The 18,507-nt window shown below is 17.2% G+C and overlaps 4 protein-coding genes across 4 annotated transcripts, besides 20 other annotated features; all 4 read right to left on the minus strand. All coding sequences in view use genetic code 6, as the record gives it.

The window, feature by feature from the left end:
• The first annotated feature begins 118 nt into the window (after positions 1–118).
• Positions 119–162: a microsatellite.
• Positions 163–529: 367 nt separating this feature from the next.
• Positions 530–587: a microsatellite.
• Positions 588–1,698: 1,111 nt separating this feature from the next.
• Positions 1,699–1,728: a microsatellite.
• Positions 1,729–2,797: 1,069 nt separating this feature from the next.
• Positions 2,798–2,840: a microsatellite.
• Positions 2,841–3,647: 807 nt separating this feature from the next.
• Positions 3,648–3,697: a microsatellite.
• Positions 3,698–4,803: 1,106 nt separating this feature from the next.
• Positions 4,804–4,854: a microsatellite.
• Positions 4,855–6,778: 1,924 nt separating this feature from the next.
• On the minus strand, positions 6,779–8,429 carry IMG5_197310 (kinesin motor domain protein; the record flags this gene model as incomplete). Its single annotated transcript, XM_004024181.1, has 7 exons — positions 8,240–8,429; positions 8,100–8,173; positions 8,018–8,045; positions 7,794–7,919; positions 7,040–7,735; positions 6,932–6,983; positions 6,779–6,848 (listed from the first exon to the last, which is right to left on the minus strand). The coding sequence occupies exons 2-7, from the start codon at positions 8,166–8,168 to the stop codon at positions 6,779–6,781; spliced, it is 1,041 nt and encodes a 346-aa protein (XP_004024230.1). The 5' UTR covers positions 8,169–8,173; positions 8,240–8,429.
• Positions 7,963–7,997: a microsatellite.
• Positions 8,430–10,809: 2,380 nt separating the features above from the next.
• Positions 10,810–10,846: a microsatellite.
• Positions 10,847–11,397: 551 nt separating this feature from the next.
• Positions 11,398–11,534: a microsatellite.
• Positions 11,407–11,482: a microsatellite.
• Positions 11,412–11,483: a microsatellite.
• Positions 11,435–11,561: a microsatellite.
• Positions 11,447–11,547: a microsatellite.
• Positions 11,562–11,974: 413 nt separating the features above from the next.
• Positions 11,975–12,159: a microsatellite.
• Positions 12,160–12,427: 268 nt separating this feature from the next.
• Positions 12,428–12,470: a microsatellite.
• A 261-nt stretch (positions 12,471–12,731) lies between these two features.
• Positions 12,732–12,763: a microsatellite.
• Positions 12,764–13,060: 297 nt separating this feature from the next.
• Positions 13,061–13,838, minus strand: IMG5_197320 (hypothetical protein; the record flags this gene model as incomplete). The annotated part of the gene is made up of 2 exons (XM_004024182.1): positions 13,061–13,449; positions 13,505–13,838. 2 exons carry the CDS (start codon positions 13,836–13,838, stop codon positions 13,061–13,063), a joined length of 723 nt encoding a protein of 240 aa, XP_004024231.1.
• Positions 13,839–13,924: 86 nt separating this feature from the next.
• Positions 13,925–13,974: a microsatellite.
• Positions 13,957–14,015: a microsatellite.
• On the minus strand, positions 14,007–15,865 carry IMG5_197330 (hypothetical protein; the record flags this gene model as incomplete). The annotated part of the gene is made up of 3 exons (XM_004024183.1): positions 14,007–14,358; positions 14,523–14,790; positions 14,842–15,865. 3 exons carry the CDS (start codon positions 15,863–15,865, stop codon positions 14,007–14,009), a joined length of 1,644 nt encoding a protein of 547 aa, XP_004024232.1.
• Positions 14,569–14,626: a microsatellite.
• Positions 15,866–16,307: 442 nt separating the features above from the next.
• Positions 16,308–16,390: a microsatellite.
• Positions 16,391–16,428: 38 nt separating this feature from the next.
• On the minus strand, positions 16,429–18,198 carry IMG5_197340 (Ndc1 nucleoporin protein, putative; the record flags this gene model as incomplete). Its single annotated transcript, XM_004024184.1, has 4 exons — positions 16,429–16,667; positions 16,698–17,137; positions 17,184–17,274; positions 17,724–18,198. The coding sequence occupies 4 exons, from the start codon at positions 18,196–18,198 to the stop codon at positions 16,429–16,431; spliced, it is 1,245 nt and encodes a 414-aa protein (XP_004024233.1).
• Between the last annotated feature and the right edge of the window lie 309 nt (positions 18,199–18,507).

Below are 18,507 nucleotides of genomic sequence, written 5' to 3' on the forward strand. Positions count from 1 at the left end.
ATTTTTTTTTGATTGCATTTTATCATAAAATAAAAAATTATTGTTTTAATCCTTCAAAATCTAATCAAAATTTACGGTTTTTCACTAAATAGTTTATTTGTGAAATTATTCAATTATTTTTTAATTTTCTATTGTTCATTTTATATTTTTTTTGTTTATTTTCATTATCTAATTTAGATTTTTTATAATTTTTCTGTTTAGATTTTTATGAAAACATAGTATATTTTTTTTTAATAAAAATAAAAAATCTTGATATATTTATTATAATAAATTTTTTAGATATAATTTGTAAAATTTTTATATTTTATAATAAATAGTTTATTGTTTTAAAAAGAAATTTATAAATAAAAAATTAAATTATAAATAAGCTAATTTTTAATTAAATAAGAAAAAAAATGTAATTAAAGTATTGATAAATTTAAGAAAAGAAAGAAAAAAATAATCTAATATTATTTAACTAAAATACATTTTTTTAATTAAAATTAATTATTTATTTTATAAATGGATAAAATTATTATATAAAAATATCAATATAAACAAAAAATATATTAAAAAATAAATTTTTATAAAAAATAAAATAAATATAATATTTTTGTATTTCTTTTTTTAATTTAATTATTTATAATTTTATATTTTCATTTAACTTTAAATATTCTTTTCTATTGTCAATTTTATTTAATATTAGAGTAAAAATTTAGATTTATTTTAGGCAGCAACAAAAATTTTTATTCGTTTTTTCATCCATTTTAATTAATATTCTTTTTTTTAATTTATTATAATTTCTTTAGTATTAATTATATTATTAGACAATTTTTTGTAATTTATTTTCTCCTTGCATTAATATAGAATTTTGTTTTTAAATATTGTTATCAAAGCTTCTATTTGGGTTTGAAACCACTTTTTTTACGATTTTTTCTACACTATTTAGTAAAATTCTATTTTGTTTTTTTCTTATTCTATGTCCTATAAAAGTAAAATTTTTAATTATATATATTATTTTTAATCAATTTTTGAATTATATGATATTATTTATTTGTTTAAATAATTTATATATTTATCGTAATTCATTTCTATGATTAATTTTTTAAATTATATATTCGGAAAAAATTATTAATTATTTCACAATTTTTTTATTTATTGTAAAAAAAAAGATTTATATTTTATTTGTAATTATAATATATTATAAAATAATATTAATATACTATGATTTTTATTAAATATTTGTTTTATTTTTAAAAAGTAAATAAATATTAAGTTATATAGTTGTTATAAAACTAATTAGAAATACATTTATATTATTAATTTGTTTCTAATTGAAAAATCAACTTATAATATTATAAATTATTAAATATTTTATTTGTTTAATTTTTTCATTTTATATATATATATTTATTATTGATTAAAAATTTATAATATTCGATATAAAAATAATAGAAAATTAAAATTAATATATATATATTTTTTTTAAATTAAAATAAAATTAAATAATTTTAAATTATAAACTATAAATATTAAAAAAATCAAATAAATAATCCTAATTACTTATTTAAATAATTAAAATCACTTACTTTATAATATTTTTTGTTAGAAAATGAGCAAAAATAAAAAATCTTAATATGTTAAATAAATAGATGATAGTACATTTTAAATCCCATAAAAAAATATTAAAGAATAATCTATGCTATAAAATAAAGAAAAAATAAATCAATCAATAAATCAATCATAAATTATTAATGATACATTGTGCAAAAGCAAAGGATAAGTATTATAAAGTTAACTAGATAATAGTTTATAGTAAGGAACATAATTAAATTAAATATCTTAGTCATTAAATGGCACATAAAATTAATCTAAAGTTCATATAAAAAACAGATACATACTATAAGCAAACCAAAAAAAAGGTATATAAGAAACAACCAATAAAATTTAAAATAATAGCAATAAAATATTAGAAAATTCAATTAATATGACAACAACAATAAAAATGGATAAAAAAAATAACAATATTATAGATATGTAAAAAAAACATAATAATATTGAATAAACAGTAGGATAAAATACTCAGAAAAGTACAGATAATTAATTAAGTTAACGAATATTGGAAATAATAAAATAAAATTAATTACAATAATTAGATAATGAATAAAATGCTCCACCAGTCTAAATTGATTACGATTATGAGACTATAGATATTCTTACTATAGACTAGTGTTTGGAATTTTATTGTGAAGGATTCTTGCGCTTAAATTCTAATACCTTTCTTAAACTTAAATAAGAATATATTCAGTTATTAATTCAAAAAATTAGGTCTACTACTCGTTTAAATTATTTTAATTTATCTATTAAAAATCATGGTAATATTTTAAATAAATAATTTGTTTATGATAGTATTGCTAAACCTTTGTAAAGTCAAAATACTAACTTTACAGTAGATGAAGTTTGTGAAGCTTTCACTATTCAATGTTCTGATTATATTCATACTTAGATTAGGAAAATAATATAAAATAGTATTTATATTTAATTTTTTATTGTTTTTTTAGTGACTATTTGCACTATCTCTAAATTCAATGATTAAATTTTTTAATTTCATCATAAAGAAGTTTTCTATGCTTTTTTTTTTTTGGTTTGTTTATAGTTTTTAGGATTTATATATTATACAAAAGGAAGTTTTAGATATAATATTTAAAATATTAAATTTGGAATTATTATAAATTATGTTTGTATGATTATTAATATAGGAATTATTATGGCAGAATTTTTTTTAGCAAAAGATTATTAAAAATAAATAATTGTAATAATATATATATATATATATATATATATATATATATAATATATATGCTTTTTTATTGTTTATTTTTATTAATTATTTTAAAATAGAAAGAAATTGTTTACTATGAAAAATTTTATTTTTAATTTTTATTTTGTATTTTGAATTTATTGATGCAATTTTATATACTCAGAATTAATTTAAATATAATAGATAAATTATATAGAATTGTAAATATTGTTAGTGATGAATTGTTTTTATGATTAATTTTCTTTTTATTAAAAATATAATGTATAAAATATATTAGTTATTATCTATTTAAATAAATAATAAAAATATTTATTTTAATATATTTTATTTCTTATATATATATATATATATTATTATTATTTTATTTAAATAAATACATAATATTTATATATACATGTTTGTATTTTTAAAATGAAAATTATTTTTTTTTTTAATAAATTTTATTTTTAAAAGAGAATAAATAATTATTATAAAGAAAAAAAAATTAATTTTTTTTAAAAAAAAAAAAACATAACAAGAAAAAAATCAAACAGACTAATCTATAAAAGTAATATTTAATGACTTAAAATTACGAAAATTGTAAATATATATATATTTAAAATAGTTTAAAAAAATAATAATTTAATATATAATCTTAAATAAAAAAAAAGCATAAAGAGATTCAAGACTATTCAATTAAAATATATCTTAAAGGTTTTTTATCTTTTCTTCAAAAAATATAAAAAAATAAAAAATTCCACACCAAGAAATAAAAAAAAAAGTAACCAATATTTACCAAAATTAGAAAAGAAATAAGATTTAGCTAGTTAGATGATGAAACAGCATCTAAACTATATGAAGAGAGGTGAAATAAAAAATAAATAATACAAAAAATAAATAAAAAAATAAAAAAAAAAAGATACAAACAGATTGAATGTGACATGTTGAAGAAATTTTAAAACCAAAAGAAATAATCAAATACGAAAATGAATAACAGTCTTCTACTTTCAGCAAATTAAAAGATATTGAATGCAAGTAGAATAATTTAGAAGCTAAACAACAGTAGGATATAAACAGAATAATAAAGATAATAAAATTCCTTTATGAAGTCACCCAAAAAGAATATTAATAATCCTTAATTTATGTCTCCTTAAATTAAAAAAGCGAACAATATATAAACAAATGTATCACTAATGAATTTGAACTAAGAAATATAGAAAATATAATAAGAAATAGAGCAAGATGAATTTAAAATCAAATAAAAAAAACTCAAAATTAATAATTCTAGAAATATTTAATCATCAAAACTGAAATTTAGTTAAACTTCTTAAAATTTCAAAACGAAAAACATTATAGAAAAAAAACCTAAAAACAGTAACACTAATCTATATTATTCAAATAACTATCTCCATGATCTTGAAGAATAAAAACAAATTAAAGAATTCTAATAAATTGAAAGCTCAATTAATAATTAAATCAATAATTCGAGTTAAAGTAAATAACCTTATTCAAGCAGCACATCTAAAGCTTATTTAAGCAATTCAAAAATAAAAGATAATAATAATTTTATCAATTCTAGTAATTAATCAATTGTTTTAAAAAATAATGGATAAAATCTTGTTGTTAATATCTAAACAAAAAAAAATTCTAATATTAAAGAAAAAAATCATTTAAACAACAACAATAAAAAAAATGTTACAGACTCAATTAACAAGTATATTACAGAGTAAATTAATTCTAATTTTAGTACAGCTTAAAATTAAAATTATAATAAATTTATAGGTTTTTTTTTTTTATTTATTTATTTATTATAAATTAAAATAGAAAAAAGATAAACTCCTATAGTTTTTGAATAAAAGGTTAATGATTTATAAGAAAGATTAAATAAGCTTGTAGAAAAAGCTAACAGATGCTCAGAAAAAATATATTCATATAATGCAAATTATAAAAATTGAAGAAAAGCATAAAAAAAATATTATAATATATGATTAATATAAATATAATCAAATATTTAAAAATATATGAATAAAAAAAAAAATAATAAAATAATAAATATAAATAAATAATTAAATAATTTTTTTTTTTATTTATTTTTTATTCACATAAAAATACTTTTTACTACTCCAAAAATTGTACTATTTTTTTCTTGACTTTATGTATTTATACTAGCTAATTCATTAAAAATTTTTTCAATTTTAATTTTATTAACAAAATTAACTTTTTAATTATTATTTTAATTTATTTCTTACTTTAAATTATTATCATCCTCTTCATCTATAATTTCCTCTAATTCTTATAAAAATTAATTATTTTTTATATAATTTTTATATTTTCCTCCTCCTTTTTTTTTTTTTTTTTTTCATAAATTATTTATTACTATATTTTTTATTTTTTTTAAATTAAAACCTCCTCGAATAGAAGGAATAATTTGTGATTTTAAAGATGTAAATTTTTAATCTTAAATATTTATTTTTTCAAGTTCTATTGTATTTTCAGTACAAGTAAATTCATTTTCTTGTTTTAAATTATTTGTTTTGTTTGTTTTTTGTATTGTTTTTTATATTTATTATATTTATAGCGTTTTATTTTTTAATTATTAATCTTTTTCATCTAAATCTTTTCTAGATTAAAAAAGTTCATTAAACAGCTTTTATCTGTCGATTCCAAGTTCTTTTATTTTTGCTTATAATTCAGCGATTTTATTTATTGGTTAATTATTTGATATTATTCTTTTTTATTTATTTTTTTTTAAAAAAAGTTTAATATTCTTTTTTTACTTTTTTAAATTTTCAAATTCTATTTTTAAGTTAGTTATTTATTGATTTTTTTCTTATATTTATTTTTAATTTGCAATTTTATTTTGTTTAAATTCATTTATGATATCATTCTTTTTTAATCATTTTTTTTGTTTTATAAAATAATAATTTTTTTACATATTTTTAATTTAAAATAATATTCTATTCTTCGTAATCTTTTAATTTTATATTTGAAGCTTTTTTAATTTCTTGAACTTGCCTTTTCAATTTTTAAACTTTGCATTCTTAATAAGATTAATTACTTTCCATCTTGAAAAAAAATTAAACTAAAAATAAATATTTTTTATCCCATTTTTTTTTTATATATAAAGAAAAAATACAGTCATAGTTAATTCTTATTTTTATAACTATAATTTTCTTATTTATCTTTTCAAAGATACTATATAGGTTAAGATTTCTGAAGTCTCACCTTATAATAATTTACTTGCATCAATTATGTCTTAATTTTCTTATTTTATTTCCTCGTCATCCTCACTCTCTCCCCTTTCTAATATTATTTCTGTTTAATTTTAATTATTTGCTTATAATGCTAAATCTTATAAAGGCGAATTGTTTTAATTTAATGCCTCATCTACTATTTGTAATTCATCGCTTTCTGTAGATAAAGCTTCGATTCCAAAATCTGAAGAATTAGCTTATTTTTTTTTAAAGAATTATAATTAATTTAATTATTTTTTTTAAATATTTACAGTGTAATTTGTTTCCCTACATAATTTTTAAAGGTGAAATCATTTTTTTTAAAATTTGTTTTTATTAACTGTTATTTATTTTATCAAATTCTAATTATTCTTTTTAGAATATTTTTTACATTTAAATAATATATTCTTAAGCCGTTTATATTATTTACAAAGTTTTTTTTATAGAAAATAAGATTTAATTTTAGCCTTTTTTTTATTTTTTAAATTAATTAAAAAAATAAAATATTTTACTTTATTTATTATCTTAAATAACAGAAGAAACCACAATATAATTTAAATCAGAGTCGATTCTTTGAAAAATTTTTAACAAATCAACTGCAATTTCATCCCATTATTAAATATTTTAAATTAAAAAATAAATATCATACTAAGCCTATTCAATTTATTATAAATAATCTTTTTAATTAAGTTAAAAGTTTTCCTATAAATCTTTATATTTATCATTAATATTTTAAAATTCAGAAACTTTATTTTCCATTTCTATTTCAATATTATGTTTATCGTTTTCCAATTTTTCTATTTTTTCCTTCAATTTTATAATTTCCAAATGCTACTCTAATATTTTTCTGGAAGAATTTTGATTCTATTAATTAATATTTTTCTAATTATTTTTCATCAAATTACATTATTTATTCTACTAATCTTCATCAACAACAATATCAACAAAACATTTTATACTTGCAGCCGAAACTATATTTATATTTAAAATATATTATATATATAATAAATACTAGATTTTTATAAACTTCTATTATTAATAAAATCCGGACTATTAAAATCACCTTTTAACTAATTCTATAAAGTAGCAATGATTTCATCTTTATATTTAAGTTCAATTTCAGCTTTTTATAATAACATAACTAGTTCTTTTGCACTTTTTTCTTCATTAATTTTTGCTTAATTTTTTATACTTTTAGCTCTCTATCCGAATCTCAAAGTTCCCAAAGTTTCCTTATCATTATAAGAACACATAGAACATGCAATAATAAGAGTAGTTCTGGAATTTCCTCCTAAAGATTCTTAAAGAATTCTAGTAAGTTTCGAATCTCTATAAGGAACATGTTCTTTTTTTTCTGAAGTTAACGCATTAATAACCATTCCTAAGCATGTTAAACTTTTATTAATATTTTTAGCTTCTTCCAATTATTATCCAGAAACTTGTGTTTTAGCTATTTTCTCAGACCCAGCCAAATCCACAAAATACAGTTTGCTTATTTTAGTTGTATCAGTTTATTAGTTTTTTTATTAAACAGTCATCAAAAATATAGAATGAGACCTTGAAGAATTCTCATTCATTCTCGTAGCAGCTACAGACCTATTTTCTGCACCTTTTTTCATTACTTTCATCATATCTTGAGGTTTTACTACATATGCCTCTGTTATATCTTGTACAAAAATACCTCTTAATTTATCTTCTTTTATAGTAAGATTTACTTTTAAACCTTATTTTTGATTTTTTTATTTGTTATTAATTTATTTTATATTTAAAAAAAAAAAAACTATCTAATAAATCATTTATTTTTTCATTATAAATTTCCATAAAAGATGCTTTTAATACAAACTCAATTTCTGTTGGGGCTTCTGCAATCATTTCGAATATTCTATCCATCATACGTGGTATTAAACCTATTATATTCAAATTTTTTTAATACATAATATAATTATTATGTTTTTTTATATCATTTTTTTTTATCATTTTTTTATTTTGTTAATTTTAAATTTACCTTTATTTTCATTATCATCGTACTTTCCCTTTTAATTTCAATTATTTTATGTGTTGTTTCATTTAAAATATATGTTTATTACTTCCATTGTGTGAGTTTTTCCTGATGAGGTCTGGCCATATGCAAAAATTGTTCCATTATAACCTTTCATAACGCCTTTTTATTTTTTTTTACAAAAAAAATAAAAAAAATATAATTATTTAAATTTATTAGTAAAAAAACTATTTAATATTGGTTCTGCTACATCTTAAAATACTTCTACTTATCTAGTATCTGAATTAAAGACTTTATCAAAACGAAATTCATGAGGCTTTTCTTCTCCTAAGACCTTATTTATTTTATTATACAAAAATAAAAATTCATCTAGTTTTTTACATAAACTTATATTTGAGTATCATTTAATATTTTTACACAACATTCGCCTCCTTATTCCATTTCTAATTTATTTAATGGTCTATTTCTACAAACTACTCTTATATTGGATGATTCTTGTTAATTTTATTTATTCATATATATATATATTAGTGTTTGTATCTATTCTTTTTTTTTTTTAATTATTATTATTTATTTTTATTATACTTTTATTATTTTTTTATTTTTTAATTTATTATTCTAAATTTATTGTTTATTTTTTTCTATGTTAATTGTCTTTTTAAATTAAAAAATACTTATATATTTAATTTATTAATAGGACTTTAGTTAAGTTTTTTATTGTAATTTTCTCTTTTTTTTTTAATTTTTTTATCTTATATGAATAAATAAATATTTTTATTTTTTATTTAGAGTAAAAAAATTATTTGATAATATCAATTATTAATATTAAATAAAAAAAAAGATAATTTTTATTTTTTAAAAAACATATACATTAAATAAAAATATATTTTATTAATGAAAGTAAAAAATATCAATCCTAAACCAAAATCGTTTAAAAAAAAGACCTTTTGAAATCCAGTAAATCCCAAATCTTCCATTAATTTTTTTAAAACTCAAAAACTTCCCCTTTGGAAACTTCTCCATCCTAATTAATACCTCCAAACACAAAAATCTACCCCTAAAAGCTCCATCCTGAAAAATACGCCCTCGGAATTCCTGAACATCCTAAAAAATTCCACCCTTAATCTTCTTATTATATATTAAAATATTCGATGCTATTCAGATAACAATTTCCATCAAAGCCTCCTATAACAAATATATTTTTTCCAATTTTTTAAGCAAAAAACCCTTTTCTTCTAATTTTTAAATTTCCTATATTTTCGACATAACCTTCCTTATGATTATATTTTTCAACTGAATTTATGCATTTTTTTAAAATCGAATCATATCCTCCTATAATATAGATAAAATTATTTTCATCTTCAATTAAACAAAAATCTTCTCTTTTAGTTTTCATTTGTAAGTTTTTTTATTTATTAAGAAAAAAACTTTTTTTTAATTCGTATATTTCTATTGAGTCTAAAGTCTCAAAACCATTATTTCCGCCAAAAAGATATATAAGATTTTCCCTTTAAAAAATTTGGAATGAATATTTTGGATTTTCTAAAGTTTAAGGAGTTTATTAAAACTTTTTTTTTTCAATTTCATATTAGTATATAGTTATGAACATTAATTGTCTTAAAGCCCACCAATTATTAGTAGAGTTTTTTGTATACTTAAAATGCCAAATTGAGTTAGGTTTAAGGGTATCAAATCATATTAGAACCATTTTTAGGTGTTTATTTAGCATCTTTCGACTGCTGTGAAAGGATTTCGACTGTCTCCGCCCATTATATATAGAGAATGTGATTATATTGTTGAGTTGTTTAAAGAAATATTTTATAGTAATTAAGCTTTAGAAAGAGAAAATTTATAATATTTAGGCGAGTTATTGTGTGAAATAGAAGGATATTTAAAAATTAAAGGTTATTATATTTTAATTGTTTTTGTAAGATTTGACAAATTTTTCTAAGTGTGAGCTTTTTCAGGAATTTTTTTATATTTTTCAAATGAATTTTAGTGAGTAGTATTATTTTTTTACTTAAAACTTCTAAGTTCAATATAGTTATCTATTTTTAATTTTTTAATTTAATAAAATAAAAAAATATACTTATTTTAATTTTCGAAATAGAATTTTTGTTTTATTTTTAATAATTTATTTCTTATTAAGGAATTATTTTTTATTATTAAAAATTAAAACTTAAGATTTAAATTAATTTCTAAGTTTCTAAACTATAATCAAATTCTTTTACTTACTAAAAAATTAATTTTATATTTATTATTATTCTATTTCTTCTTTTTTTATTAATAAAGGAAAGTTTTAAAAAAACAAAATATCATCTAACAAATTCAAAAACTATTAATAATTAGAAATTTAAAGTTCTATTTTTTACAATTAATTAATTTTTTCGTTTTCTGTTTTTTTAAATTTTATTCTTCATTTTAAAAATTTAAACGAATTTAATTTTTGTGCTCTTTTTCTGAGTTTTCCATAATTTCTTTTATTTTTTTATAATATAAACTTATATTTAGGATGTTTCTTTCCATATTATTATTCAAATTTTTTAAATTTTCTTAAATTTAAAATATTTTTTATTATAAAATTAGCCGTTATTATTATTTTTTATATATATATTTTATTCAATCTGTTTATTTGAATTTATTCTTGCTTATTCAATAGATTACAAATTATGATTTTAATGATTTTCTTATAAAATGCAATTTATACAACAAAGATATTTATCATTAAAACAAAAAGCTTTTCTTATAAATAAATAACTATTTTTTTATTTTAGTATAATAATTACCCTCAAATGATTTTTAATGCTTACTACATATTTAATCTTACTAATATTTTTTTTATTGAGCTGATAATAAAGCTAAATTTTTCGGAAAAAAACTAGAATCTATTAATATATTTAACTAATTGCATTCTGGGCATATTAAAATGCTTTAAATTGAAATATCTTTTATACATTATTCGCAAAGAGAATGTCCACAACTAATTAACAAACGAGGGCATCTTTCGTATTCATTATATTTATTTTAACATTTAAAACAGTTCATTTTCTTTTTTTTAACTTATTTTTTTATAATAGTTTAATAAATTTAATTATTTTTACTATATATAAATCTACAAATATATTTTTATTAAGAATGTCTGTTTTACTTTATAATAAATTGATAACTGAATAATTAAATGATAAAATAAATACACTAAATTTATTATTACTATAAATATAATACAATAAATTTTATTTATAATATTTAAAGGCAATTTAACGAAAAAAAATATAATATTTATATGTACTAAATGAAGTTAAAATAATTGTATAAACAACAACAAAAAGTACAATATTAAAAATAAATTATATATAGAAATTTAATTGAATAAAATACTTTTAGTAATATTCTATATATTTATATTTATAAATATATAAAAAAATATATTTTTTAATATATATATATATAAATATATATATAAATATATTTAAATATTTATATTTATATATAAAAATTTATATATATATCTTTATATATATATTATTATTATATATTTTTTCATATATATAAACAAATATTTTAATTTCATTTTGTTACAGACGTAGATTTTTTATGTTAATAATTATAATTATTATGTGCCATTTTACATTTTTCATTAAATTAACAATACCAATATTTTTCCTTTGGAGTTTCATTTAATCCTAAGCATTTAAAATGATACCATTATTTACACATTTCACACATAATCATTGTACCTGCAGAAGGTCCCTTGCAAATGCAAAAAGTTTCTATAGCATTGTTTTGGGCAAATGTAGATTTATTTTTTCTCTTATGTGTCTAAGAGTTATATAATTCTAAAATTTCAATTGAATTTTAAGAACTCCTTAAATTATGTCTACTTCCTTAATTATTATTATTAACAGTATTTTAAATAAAAGAATTATTATTATTTTATTAATTTGAATTGCTTTATAAATCATCATTATTATTATCATAATAATAATTACTTTAATTATTATTATTTTATTATTATTATTATTATTATTATTATTATTGATATTAATATTAATATTATTTTTCTTATTCTTTATCTTTATCCTATTATTGTTCTTATTTTTATTCTTATAATTATTATTCTTATTTTTATTATATTTAATATTATTATTTTCTTTATTTTGATTTTTCTATTTACTTTTTTAGTTTCTTTTTTGTTCTTTTAAATTATTCTGATACAATTTAAGAGTGTTTTTCATTTTATTTTTAATTGTTAGTTTAATCTTTTTTTAATACTTTTTTTGTATAACAATCTATTTATTTTAACATATTTTATGCTTCTTAGTGAATTTATTTTGCTATTTTGCACTTTTCTTCACTTAAATAATAATATTCAGTTTATAATTTATTAATTTTTTCTAATAATTATTAATGTTGTGTATTATTTTATTTTTTTAGTTTTATTTATTTTTTGAATTATATTCTTCATATTAATCATGAAGTAATTTTTTACTTTTTCAGTTCGAAAATCTAATTCTTATATTAATCGAAGATTTCGATTTACTTAGATTGGAATATAAGTGATTTTTTCCATATATTCTTCTATAAATGTATGAGGGTTCATTATTTTTTTAATAAATTTTTATTTTTCAAGTTACTTTATTGATATTTTTTTTTTTTCTACAAATTTTTTTTTTTATTTTTAAAAAACAATATTTTTTTTTATATATTATATATATAATAGAATAATTTTTTTTTTAAATAAATTTTTTTTTATTATTTGTTATTAAAATGAGATAAATAAATTTTATTTTCATTTAATGCAATATTTGTTATCTATTTAATACTTAGTATTTCTTTATATATTTTATTTTAAATTATATAAATAAAACAAAAAGTTTATGAAAAAAAATTTATTTAAAAAAAAAATATAAAGATTTAATTATATAAAAAAATAACTAACATTATTACATAGATTTAAATTCTTAATTTTATTATATTTTTATTTAATTCAAAATATAAAACTAAAAAAAGACAAAATTTTTAATAATTAAAATTAAATTAATCTATTTATCAAGGTCTAGAAGATTAATGAATAACATCCATTTAATGCTCCCATTCAATATACAATATATCTAAAATAGCAAAAAGTGATCCAAAAGCTAAACTTATATGTCCAATTATACTTGCAAGCAATCCTTTATTATGCATTACATAAGAAAAAGTTCTAGCAATAGAATAAAATGTTGTTGCAAAAAGAATAGAAAGTGTCCAACTCATGAATTAGCAAAGAGCGATAAAATGAAAAATTGTATAAAAAATATGAACTATATATTTTTTATCATCCTTAAACATTTTCTCAAGAAATAATCTCCAAAATAATTCTTCCATTACAGGATTTACACAAACGAAAACAATACTAAAAGAAAGTAAATAAAAAAAAGATATTTTTAAAGGAACTTCTAAATTTTATAACATATTATGCTTTTTTAATTTAATTATTTAAAAAAATTAAACATAATTATTTTTAAATTACTTTAAATTCATATAATAGAATATAATAAAATATTATTATTAAAAAAAGTGTAATTGCTAAAGTAATCCCATATTTTATTTATTATAATCTATTATTGAATTCTCCTAAAAAAAATATCTGAATTTCTTTTTCTTTACTTACATATTTCACATAAATATATGGTAATATTAAATATGCTAGTTATGTTATTGTTAAAGTAAATAATCCATCCTTATATATTTACATTATTATAAAAGGCAATAAACATGGCATTAACAAAGTTAAATATATATAGTATTTTTACTTTTTGCTTAATCCAAAAACCCCTTCTTCCATATTTTTATATTTTTTTAATTATATGTAATTTTATATAAAATAAAAATATATATACTTTAAATGTAATTTTGCATTAATTTATTATATAAATAATTTTTAAATATAAATTAAAATTATTTAAATTAATTTATATAATATTGATAAAATGATTTAATAATCATTTATATATCAATTTATTTTCTAATTATTTTTCTTTTATATAGCTTTAATAAAAGCAGTTAATTAACTAACAAAATAATTTAAAATTTCATAATCATTAGCTTAAATTTGAATATTTTTGCTTTAATATAATTTACTAAAACCTTTAACATTCACTACTTATAAAACTCCAAAAATTTCATCATTTTTAGATAATTATAAAGGAATACAAATTATAGGCATAGAAGTATTTATATCTATTTCTTGACTAAAATTTTTATCTGCATAACAATTGTTACATAAAATCATTTCTTTTTTTTCTATAACTTATCCCTTTGTTTATATTTTTGTAAATTATTTAAAAAAAAAAATACTGCAATTCCTTATTTTATTTATTTTATATTTTTTTAATTATCATCATCCATATAAAAGAATGTTCCATCAAAATTATTAATTATAATTCTTACATCATTTGTATTCATTATATCTTTAAGTTTTTTTTATGAATTTACTATTAATTCTTCTATATTATTAGATTAAACTTACTTTATAACTGTCTTTTTTTAAATAATAAAAAAACCTTAACACAAAGATATATATATATATATATATATATATATATATATATATATATATATATAAATATATATTAATACAGCCATTATTTATCGGTACTTATTTTATGTTGAATGTTGCTCATCTGCATTAATTGCATTATTAAGCATTATCTTACTATAGTCAGCAATAATTTTCAAAAGCCCTTCATCATCTTTAGAAAAATATCCATTATTTTTATTAATACATTAAATAACCCCTAAAAAAAAAAGAATAAATAAAATATTCTATAACATTAAAATATAATAACCTATTGCCCTTCCAGTATCATCTAAAATTGGAGCACATAAAATATTTTTACTTTTATACTACATTTTTTTATCAAAATCAGGATTAAATCTTTAATCTGCTTATGCATTAGGAATATTCAAAATCTATTTATTTTAAATAACATGTCCAGCAATTCCCTAATCAATAGGCATTCTAATAATAGTATTAACACCTTTAGCAACTTTAGACCATAATTCATTTTTTTATTCATCAGCAATAAAAACAGTACATCTGTCACAATCCATAATTAAGCAAGTTTCATCAACAATATTTTCTAGAGCATCATTTAAAACTAGAGATGAGGAAAGACGGAAAATTGAATTTATTAGTTTTTTTAATTTTATTAATAACTAGAAAAATATGCTTGAATCATTTATAAACTTCTTTATTTTATCATTTACTAATAATAGGGTGTTTTCTTGTATTTTTTACATAAAATCTACAAACTTTTCTTCATTCTTGATTAATTATTATATGAAAATTAAATTTTCGTTCTAATTATATATTTCTAATGTTTCTTCATCATCTTTTTTTAAAAATTTATATTTTACAAAAAGTATTAATAATATATATTTACTTAGATTTGGATTTATAATTGAATAAGTTTTTAATGTTTCAGATTAATTTTCACCAGATAAAAATGTAGATAAAGGTTAAATTTAGTTTAATTATAAAAGTTAAGGTTTTTATTTAATTTACAAATTCTTTAAAAATTTAGTTTATAAAGAAGAATTACTAATAGTTGGAGATCTAGCAACTTCACTTTTTTTATCATCTTAATTATTTAAAGGACTCTCTTATAATTAACTTATCGAAGCCTTAATATTAAAATATTTTTTTAATTAATTAATTGTTTTATATTACAAAAAATTATGATTAAGCTAATGATTATATAAAATTTGGTTTTTTTTAATTATTTATATCTTTTTTATGTAATGCTTCGTATTTTAAAAGTAGTTCTTTTGTTTTAGTTAATTCTTTTCGTTCAAATTCCAGTATTTCATCTTTTTTTTGAGAAGTAATTGTAAAATAATTATTTAAAAATTAAAGTCTTTCGATTTCTTTGTTTTTTAATCTTATTAAATTCTATCATTTTTTTTTTTTATTATCAATGAAATTATTTTTTTTTACTTCTAATTATCTTGCATAATCTGTAATTTATATTAATGTTTATTTTATATTATCAGGGACAACTCTTTTTTTTTATTTTTGTATTTTATTCAGGTTTTTGTATTTTTTTTAATTACTTTTTTTTAGAATTTATTATATCACTTATATTAGGCAAATTAGAATGAAACATTTCTGGTTGATTTCTATCATGTTCCTTTTTTTAGATTTAAGGAAAAAAAACTGCATTATTAACGAGTTCTAAATATAAATCTTCAATTTTATTAAAAACAACTAATTTTTATGAATTATCTTTTAATTTATTCATTTACTTATTCTTAAAATAAAAATAAAACTTATTTAATTAATAAATAAAAGTAAAAATAAATCATTTGATTAATTAAATAAATTTAAAAATAAATAAAAATAAACAAGCATATATGTATATATAATTATTTTATCAAATAGTATTATATCCTGCTTAAATTCCTCTATCTTTATAACCTCCGAATTTTTCTTTTACTATTCTCAAACCTGCAGTTGCTTAAAAAATACTAAATTTGACTCCATCATTTACTAAATAAGGGAAGTCTTACCAAAAAAGGAAATTAGGAAATGCTTCACTTCCAGTAAGTCCATATTTACTTTTATTAATATAAGATCCTAAAAATATATACCCAGCAAAAAGTAAAGCTAAAACTATTAGTATTTTAAAATATTTTAATTAACCAGAAGCTCCTCCAATACATCCATAAGGGCTTTTAATAAAAAATTAAAGATTACACTAATCAGAAGAATCAATCCTAAAATTAGGTTCTTCTACAGTGCTGCATTCAATATTTATAATAGCCTTTTTTTTCTAATCAGATTATTTAGGTTATGTAGCCACTAAATTATTATTTTCATCATATTTTATTGAAGGGGCTAAGGCACAGGTATCTCCTTAAAATAATAACGAAACACCTTTATGAGGATCGTTATCAATATGGGAAAAAATCGCGTTTTATTAGTATGCAATTATATCACAATCTTCAATTATTTAGTCTAATACTTTTAATCCTTCATAAACTGCTGCATCTTATTGCTTACATTTTACTGGTTAACAAATATTTAATACGTATATTAATTCAAATGATCCTAATCCAGATGTTTCATCTGATACTACATATCTATTTTTATTTAATTTTTTTATCTATTTTTGATATGTTGTTTTACTTATCTGATTTTCTTAAGGGAGAAAGGTCAAAAACATTATTATTTAAATCAGTCCATTTGCAGATATTTGAATCTTATCTAGATAAAAAAACTAAAAGACTTATTAAATAAAATTATTTAAGTGTAATTTTTAACATTTTATTTTAATTAATTTTTTTTATAATTTTGTTAACAAAAATAAATCATTTTTTAAATAAATAAATATTTCTATTAATTGAATTTTTAATAAAGTAAAAAATAAAAAACTATATAATAAAAAATATTTTGGTTTTTGATTTATTCATATTCAAAAAAATAAAATAATCATAAATAAATTTTTACTCCCTTTAAAAATTTTAAACTTTGAGAAAAGGAAGAAAAAAAAAAAAAACTTCAAGAAAAATCATCAAAATCCAAGTTTTTTTTAAACAAAAGATCTTTTGCAGTCTTTACACTTTTTAATATCCTTTTTCTACAAAAGATTACTATTTTTCATTTTTTTTTCAATAAATTCATGTAAATTTCTCAACATTTTGTCTTCAAAATTTTTTCTTAAATTACTTTCTTAAAAGTCATCTCCAATATATTGTCCGAATACATCAGCTTATTACAAAACAAAAGCTTCAAGTTTTAATAAAATATCGATTTCTTCATTTCTACCTTAAGTGGCCGATTAGAAACTTTTTTCAAATGAAATACACATATTTGCAGCGTGTTCTAAAGCATTCTTATTATGACTTATTTTTTCAGCAGCTTAATCAATTATTTCTTATTCTTTTTAAACACAAGATTACATAATTTCAATATATTATTCTAAATGGTTTTATTCATCAACTAATTATTCTCTAAATTTACTATATTAAGTTTTGATAGATTCGTAAGCTTATTTTCTTTCTAACTCTACAGAAATAGCATCAGACAATGCTTAATTCAAATCTTTTTCTAAATTTTAGAAAAGAACTTCTAATTAATTCAAAACTTAATTAAAATTCTCTTTTTGATTCAGAGATGCAAATGCAGACAATAAAGGAGCCATTTTAGGTACTTAATTTGCTTAAAGAAGAACTTTAAATAACTTATTTAAATGCTAAGGCATTTATGCAAATGAACTTTAGTCTTATTTTAACGATTCAATGAGTGGATATACTCCTTATACAGCATTAATTGCTGGAAATAATTAATTGTTTACCAATTCGTTATAATAATCATGTTCTTTTTATCTTTAGATGGTTAATTTTTCAACAATTAATTAAACTTCTTCAATATATCTCTATACTTAATTTAAATCTTTTTTAGAATTTAACAAAGATAAATTGCATTAAGATTAATGAATTTAAGCATTTTT

This window comes from Ichthyophthirius multifiliis (assembly GCF_000220395.1).
Source record: "Ichthyophthirius multifiliis unplaced genomic scaffold scaff_1120509251404, whole genome shotgun sequence".
NCBI classification, from domain to species: Eukaryota; Ciliophora; class Oligohymenophorea; order Hymenostomatida; genus Ichthyophthirius; species Ichthyophthirius multifiliis.